Source organism: Oculina patagonica, chromosome 4 (genome assembly GCF_052425735.1).
Source record: "Oculina patagonica isolate OP01 chromosome 4, crgOcupat, whole genome shotgun sequence".
NCBI lineage: Eukaryota > Metazoa > Cnidaria > Anthozoa > Scleractinia > Oculinidae > Oculina > Oculina patagonica.
In genome coordinates, this window is record NC_135761.1 from 57,676,985 (window position 1) to 57,688,279 (window position 11,295).

Genomic DNA, 11,295 nt, shown 5'->3' on the forward strand with positions numbered 1-11,295 from the left:
AATTTTAAAAGAGGCTGTCCACATCCGCTGGGAAAACTCAACATTAAATAAGCAGCTCTAACATGCTGACTTAACTCTTTCGTTTTAATATTATGTTATTTTCTTATACATTAGAATCTTGTAATTTAATTTAATTTATTTTAATCATTTTGAGTAATAATTGTAATTTACTTTGTTATTTGTACTGGTTAATTCCTTTGCCGTGTATTTAGACTCGCGCGCATTGCTCCATGTCTCGCGCATTTAAATGCTGTACGTTAACTTTAAAATGTGTCACGTTTGAAATGTTACGCCATTGCTTGTAAAATTCAACCGCAGCTGCAACTGACGATGATCGTTGAACGATCGAAACATGCCTTGTTACAAACTAAAAGTTGTTGTACATTTTCTAAAAAATAGTAGTTTGTCTGCTTTTATCCAGACCAGATAAAATAGGCTCGTTACGATCTTTGCTCAAATAAAATAAAAAAAGGCAATACCTTTGTATCTTCCTCAGAAAAAGTCTTTTTCTGGTTGCAGCTATGCACATTCTTGGAGAGTTTGCCCTTGACAGTAAGTTTGTTTGGCCACGATTGGAATCCGTGATGGCTGCTCGTTTTGCAGCGTATTCAGTAAGAGAGATTCCGTAGAAAAGCTTCAAAATAAAAATATTTTGAAGCTTTTTTACGGAATCCCTCAGAATGTGCTGTTTTTCATCAGCTTCGTCTAATGACCAGGAACTTGCTCTAATGTCGCTGCTCAAACGGGTGCTTAGCGGAGAAGTAGTTTAGATTTTTGTTGCACTGAAAGGTGATTCTTGTCACCTTCAATCTCTCGGCTAAGCCAGGACGCCATCGCGTTTTCACTGCAATTTCTGGCATAACAACGACTCTCTCTATAAAATTTTATCTGTGTTCTGTTTCGCAGTTTTGCCGGTTCTGGTTTGGAAATTTTCTCTTCGGTTTGACTGTGGAACTATATCACATCTCTCTTGCTCAAATCTCAATGCTGACCGCACCGATAGCTGAAGCAAATGATTCAGTTTTCTCAACAATTCCATGGAAACCGTCTTCAATCGTTTCGTCATAAACAGCGCTGCTTAGGTCATTTTTGCTCGATTGCACGCGCGCAATGTCTCGCTGTACAAATTTCGTGAAAAATTAGTTTTAGTCCGTTTCAGATAAAAACTTCTTTCAACAATGGCTAGTGGAAAATTAATTCAATTCACTTGTTCGGATAAAACTAAAATCTCTCTTTAAAGACGTAAGCTGTGCTGTGTGGAAATTTACATGCATGCACGCTAAAGATCTTGTCGAAATTTCCAAATTTAGCCTGCGAGGAGCAGGACGTTCTTTCTTCCCTTAGGCCACGCTCAGTACGCTACGCTTGCCCTTCAAGGAGGCCCGCTTCGCTCGCCGATTTTTTTCCCGATTTTACATACGCCCGAAAGGGGTACCTTTTTAAGGCTTTTGGTATATATAAGGGCAGGGATTTCACAAGTTAAGGTACACGAAAGGGTGTGAAAATCCGTCATTTAGGTTTTTTAAAGGGCTTTTAATAAAAAAATGATTCGAACAGACCAAATTTATGGCGGTATTATTTTAATTCATTAAGCGCTACATGTAAATGACAAGAAAACGTCGTGGTCTAATAAGCCTTAGCCTGCGAACCCAGACGCATTTCCGGCTGTCGCTTGTTTTTAAGTAAAAAGTATACGAAAGGGGTACAATTTCTGTCAAAATAGGTAAGGGGTCAGAGCCTCCCCCCATAAAACTTGTTTAAGTACCCCCCGGGATTCACGCCCTGTTCCACTTGGGAGCCTGTTCGCAGGCTAGTCCAAACTACTGATTCAGCTCTCACTGAAGGTGGGCTCCTAAAAATTTTTGCCTGCTGGGAGATGCTGAATTGTCCCAACTGAAACGAAGTTTAAAAAAAACTTCCTGGCCGACCAGACAGTTAACGGAAGCCGGCATCACAATCCATGTTTTGAGGCAATCAGCATTTAGTTGATAAAAGAATATTTTCTTAAAGTTGTGGTCAGTTATGGTTAGTTTTATGTGGGGGCGGTGGGTTAAAAAGGGCCGATCACGGTGTAAGAAGAGAAGACTAACTATACATAGACAATTCTTTAATTTAAGATAAAATAGCTATTTACAATAACAGAGATAAAGTGTATCTATTCAAACATTCTTTTTCACTACTGTGAACCTATAATTTCACATTTTCATAGTTGCTAGAACAAATCGCTTTAAATTTGATTATTTTTAGACATTGAATAATCTTTGAAATAAAAAAACTATCGCCAATATTTACACTAAGCCCCAGAGTCATAGCATTCATTGTTTCAATAGTGTACAATACTAGTCATAAGGATTAAACACTTGGGTATTTACAACTTCGTAAGGAGTTTTGTCCTGGTTATGGTTCATGTTAGAGCCGGCGCTTATGAGCGATTTTCGATAAAGCGTCGTAAACCAAAATCAAGGTAATCATTCTAGCCAATCACAAAGGACGCGGACAATCCAGTGAACCAATCAAAATTTGAAGCAAGAACATGTAGCCGGCGAAAAGCGCGCGAAAACGTGTGCAAATAAGTCACGATTGGGTTTGTTTTTAATACTTCTGAATGGTTGAGAACGTGGCGCCATTTTGTTTTAGCCAATCACTAAGCGTAGTATTGCAAAACCTTTAGCAAACGTGTTTAGACACTCAATTGAAAATCGCTCTAACTGGGACATATCTTTTTTTGTTGCTTGTTTGGCCAACCAGCGTGGGGAGGGGTCTTATAACCGGAAAATCTCTTACATATATATAAAGACACGATCGTGGGATTTATTCAACATCCATCGGTCGATTTATAGCATTCAAAAAATATTTAGTCGTGTGAGAAAACAGAATTACAAATTGGAATCTTCAGAATATAGTAACAATCCAATCAACTCGAAACATGCAAAAACGCGAGAATCTGTGCATTTAGCAGTACTGCAACATTACCCAGCGGGGAAAAACTAGAATTCAGAATCAATGATGAAACTACTATCACCCCGCAAATAAATAGTTTAACAATGGAAAAAATCCACAATTCAATCAAAGGTAAAATTTAACCCATAGGGTTAATTGATTAAAATAGGCAGACTGCAATCTCTGTCAGGAATTGAAGACAGATAAATGAAGAAAGGATTTAACAAGTTTGATTAATAAATATAGTTGCTTATTCTGCCTAGGGGTTATTCTTTCTTGCCCTTTCGTTCAGATTCAGCCTTTCCCTGCTGAAAAAATTGTTGTTCGATCGTTTTACGAGCGTAATGAAGCCGGCCGGCAACACTTTTACTGCATCCATATTTTTCAATGTTCTTAAGAGGGAACGTTCTGACTCGCTTGCACTCGTCGATGTAGGTCACAGCATTCATGAGAGGATCAAGGATTATCTTGATGTGGTCTTTAAAAAAGTTGATCTGCAAAAAACATAATACTATCAGTGTCAGAAAAATGTCGAAATTGCGTAGTTTTAGCAGAGGTAACCTGCGATCAGCGGAGGTTGAAAACGTTACACCCGCTTTCAGTGTTACGTGCACATCTTTCCACATCCATCTTTCTACAGCGTCTTTCGACGTGCTGTTTGAAATGAGCCAATCAAACCTGATGCATACCGTTGTTGGTTTCATGTAAATGAGCCCACAAGGTCAGAAGGTCATGCTAGTGGGCTTTAATTGGCGGATTTCGATCCGTGTTGTTTGTTAAGCACGTCGAAAGATGGATGTCAACAGAAAGCCGCTATGCATGTAACACTGAAAGCGGGTGTAAATTGTAATCTGATTTACCCACGCTACACAGAAAAGCTCAGGAGCTTCTAAAGACCTGTATGTGCATCTAAGATTGAATTGGAATTTAGAAGTGTTGGTTTTTGTAAAAGTCTGTGTCCGAGCCAAGTGTCTTATACAGCTAGTGCTTATCCCGGTTTCTGAAGCATTAAGCGAGAGGGAGTATTGCTACTCAAGCTAGTTCATCACAGGGTTACCCCCCAGTAGTAAATTTGCCAGTACCCATTAACGCATTTATCCACCTGGGTGGAGAGTGGCACTGTGAGAGTAAAGTGTCTTGCCCAAGAACACAACGCAGCGCCCCTGTTCAACTTGGAGTCAAACACGCTAACCATTGAGCAAGTGCGCCAAATTGGTGGGAGGTGAGTTCTCTCACCAGGGCCCTACCCCTACTCCTCAGAATCATTTACAGCGGATTCAGGCTGAGTGTTTAACGGCTTCAGTTGTCGGGTTCATTATCACGGTTGAATTGATTGCGTTGCGAGGCAAAATGACAGACGTTGCTAGGCGGGAATGCCAACGTTCTGTGTGGGAAAACCACAACGTGCTTTTTCCCAGACAGAACGTCGTCATTCCTGTGTGCAACGTCTGTCATTTTGCCTCGCAACGCAATCAATTCAACCGTGACAATGAACGCGACAACTAAGGCAATTAAATGCTCAACCTGAATCCGCTGGTAACTGCAACAACAATAGTTACCAACCTGTAAAGTGCCATTAGTAAGATGCAGTATAATAGCTTCTTTTGTGCGAAACCACTGCTTCAAGAAGGGCAACCTGCCTGTTTCATCTTCTTTGGCGGCACCCTTAGTGCCTGCTCCAGCCTATAAATAGCATCAAAATAAATAAATAAATATACATAAATAAATAAATAAATAAACAAACAAACAAGTAAATACCGAAACTCTTTAATACAGACACCAAAGGGACAGGGAAGGCTGTCCATATCACAGAAGTGGAGTTTATATGAGTTTTGGAATCTTTTGGACCAGGCAAACTGGTCTGTAACCGTATTTTACTGTTAGGTGTCCCTAAGGAGAGGTTTGTCTACTGTTTACTACAGAAATGGCTGAGACTGTGGAATAGGCCCTTGTTTTTACGATAGTGCCCCGCCCACTTTTTTCACCGCGAGACATAGATGATATCCCAACGCAATTCAAAAACCTTCTTTTGTAACTATCGATTGACCGATACCAATCAATATCAATTAACTAACCATCATCGATTGATTTCCGATAATTGATTTTCATTGATTGGTCAGGCCAGGTCTACAAGTTCTGCCTAATTTTCTCAGGTGAGAAATTCACAGTTACAGAATGTATACAATAAAAATACCTTCAACAAGTGTTGATCCATGTAGTTAAGAAAGTAGTTCAGAAGTCTAACTTTCTTGTTAAGAAGGTGCTCAGGAAAGCCCTTCAAGGTGTGATACTGTTCATTTCCTGCTTCATCAATGTATTGCAGATTTCTACAGAAAAAACAATCACAAGTGAATATGTTAATATTATTTTAACTATGGGGCAATAAATTTATACCCAGTAGTCAATTACTTTTAAATTAACTGTTGATTTCAATATACAGGTACAGCAAGGTAGCACATGGCCAACAGGCCTTTCCAACCCTTTAAGTTAAGACCATTTTAGTCGGCAGGGCGACTAAAATTAGAGAAGAAGGATTACAAGTTTGAGCTTAGTTTAGCTACTAATATTTTTCACTGGCGACCAAACTTGAGCAGTCAGTGGCCAAATGGCCACTAAGGAAAAAATAAACTTGGAGGCTCGCTTTCTTTCATTTTATGTTCAACACTTATTGCACAGCCTTAAAAGCACAAATTTTGGGTGCTGGACAGTTGTAATAAGCCCAGGGCTTATAACCAGAATTTTACGCCAGTACGGTACAGCTATATTATATGTATGCTAGCTTGTTACTTACTCTCCATCTTGGTAAAGAATCAGTCTCGTTGCGTCATTAAAAAGAACGCCAACACTGTTGTCACTTAGTTGATAACCAAAGCCGTACTTGTCAGAATAATCCACCCATTTACCAACCCAGTACACTGGAGCATATGCTGGGTCTTCTGCGTCATCTGTTAAAAAAACAATTATCAAATGAATCTCGCTCAATGAAAAAAATAATTAAGTCACTGATTAGGGAAGCCACACTGCCCATACTACCAGATATGAAGCGCTTTTGATTTGAGGTCCAAAGATAATAAATGGAAAATGACTTAATAATATTAATAAAATTCACCTTCATTGATGCAGTCTCTGTAACATGGTTTGGTGACCAGACAATCTGTGAGTTGACTATGGAGCTGGGCTAGGTAGCAATCTTTAGGAATCTCTGTAACAGAAATAACACAACTGCAATGTATAAACTTTTATTATTACACATGCAACTTTTAAAGTACCGGTAACTGTAAAAGAATGTGAACTAAATTGTTTAAAATTAGTAAGACTGTTCAGAGCAATCGTAGGGATTCAGAGTTGTAGCTAAGGACCCGCTGCCACCTAATTTCACCGGCTGAAAGAGAACTATAATCTGGTTGAAATTTCACATGAAAACAAAGACTTAGGTAATCTTTTAGACCTGCCTTGGAAGGCCAGAAAAGCCTGTTGGGCTTTGCCGTGTAATAAAGTTAAATTTCACAATGTTTGTCCTCTGTTGCCATAAAATGATCACCGGACATGACCCCGGCGAAAATCACACCCGAAGGAATCTTCTAAACGTTTCTGCAGATGTTCATTTCGGAGTCGCATATCAATGCAAACGGTGGTAAAGCTTCTTGCTAGAGAAGAGGAACCATTTATAAGAGATGAGTAAGTGTCAATGCCCAGGAACACAACAAAAAGGGATCACAGCAGCTGACTTGATTTCAAATAATCTAATTCACTTTATAGGTCATTGCACCTGCAACATGCACATGTATATATCATGACAAATATCATTTTTTTTTGAACTCCTTCAATGTACCTTCTTGCCCTTCGTCCTTCAGCTCCGCTGCAACGGCTTCACCAGGCATGATCAGCTTACTTTCCGCACCACAAACTCTAATACCAAGTGACCTCCTATTGTTAGCTTTCTCCAAAAACGGAGCCTTGTCTCTTCTTCCTGCAGTGGTAACGGGGCGGGTGTCTTGTGAGTTCAGCTCATTGAGTGGCCTTCTAGAAGCAGCAAGAAGATTTGATGCTGATGACCCTGCTGCAAATCTGGGCACCATAGTTAAGCTACTGACTGGCATACGACTAGGTGTGAATCCCTTGAAGAAATCGTCCTCAAGAACCTCTCGTAGATTTGGTCTTGTAGCAGGATCTGGTCTTAGTAACTTGATGATTAAAAGTTGTGCTGTGTGTGAGACTTTTGATGGAATGTAGTATTCATTTCGTTTTATGCGCTGGTATGTGTCTTTCAGGCTTGAAGTTTCGAAAGGTGGTTTGCCGACAAGCAGAGTGTACCTGTGGGGATAACAAATAAAATATTTAATATACCATGTTGATTACATGATAAAAAAAAATAAATAAATAAATATGTTGATTACATGATTGTGTAAACCATTTTAGTGTTAAAAATATAAAATAATTAATGGGCTAATTACTTTGCTCTAGTTTTTAACTCTTACGACATTAGAATGGAATTACATATTTAATATGCCATGCTGTGGCTTATGAAAAAGAAATGATTAATAATTCACTTACAGGATACATCCCAATGACCAGACATCAACCTCAAAACTGTGTCCTTTCTTGTTGAGTACTTCAGGGGCAATGTAGTTTGGAGTGCCACACAGAGTTCTAGAGAAAGATAAATATTATAATTTTAAATTACTGATTAATATTAGTGCCAGACTCTAAATTTAAATGGTGAAAGATACATGCAGGAATAACTATTTTTGGCATTTTGTGTCTTTCAATGAAATAACACAGTTTTCCTGGTCCATCATTGAGCTTTGAAGTACCTTTGCTTGCACAATGAAACTAAGGGCAAAAGGATCATCATAAGATGTCCCATCCCTTTTGAATAGCCTTGCTTTTCCCTTTGCTTGCCTCTTTTCTTTCCATGTGTATGTAAAAATAAATGCCTGCTATTAATTTTGTTATAGATTTTAAGAAAATTTACAAGCTACCAATACATGGTGCTTTAGAAACCAGGTTTACTCTTGGAGCTACAGTACATGCAACAAAGGGTTCTCGAGACAAAAAAAAAAATGATTGAAAACACTTTAGAAACCATGATCCAGATTCTACCAACATCTACCACATAGGGTAATCTAATTACCGGGTAAATAGATATATTCAGTTTTCTTACTTTTTTCTTTCCCCATCAATTTCCACCTTAGTTGCGAGACCAAAATCCCCAATCTTGACATCCATGTCGTCATTTAGAAACAAGTTTCCAAGTTTGAGATCACGATGAATGATCTTGCTGTCATGGAGAAATTTACAGCCTTCAACAATCTGCTTCATGAAAAAACGCACTTCAGGTTCTGTCAGGGCTTTTCGACGTTTATGAAGTTCCATCATGGACTAAAACATGAAAAAAAAAAAGGATATTAGAAAACAGTCACATTGACCACAGGAAATATTTAAATTAATTCCTCTTTCCAATCATTGAATGCCCCCCTTAAGACAATTTTTTTTATTAAAAGCACCAAGTGCTATGTGTATGAGGTAAGCACCCAATAAACCAAATGACCAACCAAAAAGCTAGGAAATTAATTACTCTTTTAATATAATTTTTTCTTCAAAATAATGTTAGCCTAAGGGCAGATTATCAGCTGGTATCTCAGTCTTTTGTCCACATGATAGCCACATAGGCTTATGACAGGCAAAGTCGAAAAAATACAATGTTCAGTAAATACTTTGTTATAAAATAATAAATTAAACAAAATATTCATAAACCCTTTTGTAAAGAAACATACTATACATAACTAAAATGGTATAATTGAAAGTTACATATAAAAAAAACACAGCACATTCACGTCGCCTTAGACAACCTCTTTATATTTTATGAGACCATGTGGTTTTTTTTATCTTAATTTTTCTTGGAAAGCTATAAAAAATAACAAAGAGAATAAAGCAAAACTTTAAGTTTTATTATGATACCAAGCCTAGGTAAGAATCAAAACTATTCATGCCAGATTCACAGTAATAAAATATGATTTTCTTTTTAAAGAATGAAATTTATCCCAAGTTATATTTTAATTCATTGTCAAATAAAACTAAATTAATGTTTTGTTTCCAGCCTTGTTGTTTACACCAGGTGAACATGCAAATTTTCCCCTGTACTATCAACAAAACCTTTCTCTGCATAAATTAGACCTTTAAAGATCAAAGACCATGCTTTTGACTGGAGAAAATTTTAATTTTAAAACAAAAATTGCACATTAAACTGTGTACTTTTCCAATATTAAGGAACAATTTCCAGCCTAAGTTTTTTTTGTCTTGTACCATTAGGATGCGATTTTCTTTATTGTGCATTGTTCATGCAATATTTATATTTTAGCTCTGTGTGAAGTAGCAACAGGTGGTTTAGAAACAGAGTTAGTTCCTATAAAACTTCATCTAAAACAAGCCTTATGATCGGGTAATTTAACTTTCCCAGCAAGAAAGTTATTAAAAATAGTTTAATGCAAGGAAAACAAACAGCAAGGAATATTTTAAGGTAATTGTGTAAAAAGAAAACGGAAAAGGACTCAGAACAAAGCAAAATAACCGTCAGGCTACGTGGATGTTTGGAAGTTTATGAATATTAAAAAAATACGCTTTTTCCCACTTATCGACCCTTTGTGAAAACTAAAATCAGTATTTACGGCTGAAACACCCCTTTTCTCACCATTGTCTTTGCGAAATGGAGGCAAGAAACAGTGTTTTCTCCTGCGTCCTGCATTTCAACGAAACGTAGTCACGATCGTTTGTTTTAAAAATCCGATTTAAATAACTTACAAATCAACAGACGTAATCGAACAAGCAATCCAGGGAATTTAACAGTCTTAAAAATTACGCATGATGATAAAAGAGAGACATTTCCTAAAGCTCCTTCTACTGACGATTTAAGCATAAGGCGTACCCTTCTTCTACATAACTCCAACAGGATGTAAATGTAGTCCGCGTCCTCAAAGAATCCACGAAATCCAACGATATGCCTGTGATTTTCCTCGAGGCCTCTTTTGTAGCCAACTGAACGGTGAATAGCAATCTCCATCGACATCTACACAGATCGGATAATAATTTTAAAATCAGTGAAATATCTAAACGTGTGGAAGTCAAATGCAGAAAGCTCTACAATGCGTAAGATCGAGTTTCGGCGTTTCTTGCCTCACCTTTTCTTTTTGATGTGGCTTCGTTAGCATGGTCTTTGAGATGATCTTGCCAGCCAAGATTTCCTTCGTCTCCATATCTGTGAGTTCGTAGCATTTTGCAAACCCTCCCTATAAAGCAAGAACATTACTTTAAGGACACAAACTTAAATACTAGAAGTCTAGAATAAACTTGCGATCAAAGGTTCCTTTGCTCGTGATGGCCGAGCATTTTTCTTCAATGACCGTTGGGGCAGATTGTGTACCTTTCCGAGAAAACGGCCGCGTAAATAACGCTTTTTGGTCGTCGGATCCACAATATATTGATCCAAATCTCTGGGAATTTTTGCAGAACTGTATTTATCTCTTGCAGCGGCTTTATGCATCTTCAATCGGCTCAACGTTCAAGGTCGTCGGAAGTCGCTATTTTCTATCTTTGCGATTCAGCTTTACACGCAAAGCAAAGTGCTGTGATACGAAGAAGTCCGTGTTCAGCTTTCCACCTTGATAAAAATTGTGAATATGGCAAAAATTCTGAGCAAACGTCTCGATTAAAATGTTCACAGCGCAAGCTGACTGTACTCGTGGAAGGAATGAGCGATTCGAAGAAGCTCGGCAGTTTAGGAAGCATTCAAACAAACGGCGTTTGAATCATTAGCCAATCAGATTCTTAGATGGCCCAGAAGATGCGATTTTTCAACCAATGAAATTGCTCGGTCACGCAACAAAGAAATTTGCATGACTATTGTGCTAAGTGATGCGTCACAGAGCAACGGGAATTTAAATTGTATTTAAATTGAATATTTTAAACAAAAACCTCGATATTTAAGGCATTAAGCGTTGTCTCCTGTGGAGATTTAAGAAAAGAAATGCATAACTATCTCCATCTTGCCTTGTTCTGACTGGTGTTTAATATTTGAGATAAAAAAAAATTCTTTTTTGTTTAAAATTCACACCATCAACAGCTGCAAACTATGAAAGAACATTTCAATTAATTAAAAAAATGTTTGATATCTCTTGCATAAACAAAATCCATTCTCCTTTTTCTCATGCAAAAACTCTGTGATTTTTACATTCTCATACACACTTCTATTTTTTTGATTTGGGGATATATTTTAATATTTGAATTGCCCCCTAGTGTGGTGGTTTTAAAATCCAATTATAAGCAATAGCTGTCTAGTTGTGCAAATAATTTGAGTTT

The 11,295-nt window shown here is 37.7% G+C and overlaps 1 protein-coding gene across 1 annotated transcript; it reads right to left on the reverse strand.

Moving 5' to 3' along the window:
* Positions 1-2,090: 2,090 nt before the first annotated feature.
* LOC144650848 (serine/threonine-protein kinase PLK1-like) lies at positions 2,091-10,770 on the reverse strand. Its single transcript, XM_078510612.1, has 11 exons — positions 10,361-10,770; positions 10,119-10,226; positions 9,866-10,006; positions 8,105-8,322; positions 7,495-7,590; positions 6,773-7,254; positions 6,050-6,142; positions 5,732-5,885; positions 5,135-5,267; positions 4,504-4,623; positions 2,091-3,434 (listed from the first exon to the last, which is right to left on the reverse strand). Exons 1-11 carry the CDS (start codon positions 10,478-10,480, stop codon positions 3,207-3,209), a joined length of 1,893 nt encoding a protein of 630 aa, XP_078366738.1. The 5' UTR covers positions 10,481-10,770; the 3' UTR covers positions 2,091-3,206.
* Between the last annotated feature and the right edge of the window lie 525 nt (positions 10,771-11,295).

Coding starts and splice junctions, on each gene's coding strand:
- LOC144650848 (XM_078510612.1), bottom strand. CDS start 10,480: ATGCATAAAGCCGCTGCAAGAGATAAATACAGTTCTGCAAAAATTCCC. Junction 6,143..6,772: donor GAAGGACGAAGGGCAAGAAG/GTACATTGAAGG, acceptor TTTCTGTTACAG/AGATTCCTAAAGATTGCTAC. Junction 5,886..6,049: donor CAGAGACTGCATCAATGAAG/GTGAATTTTATT, acceptor TTTTTTTAACAG/ATGACGCAGAAGACCCAGCA.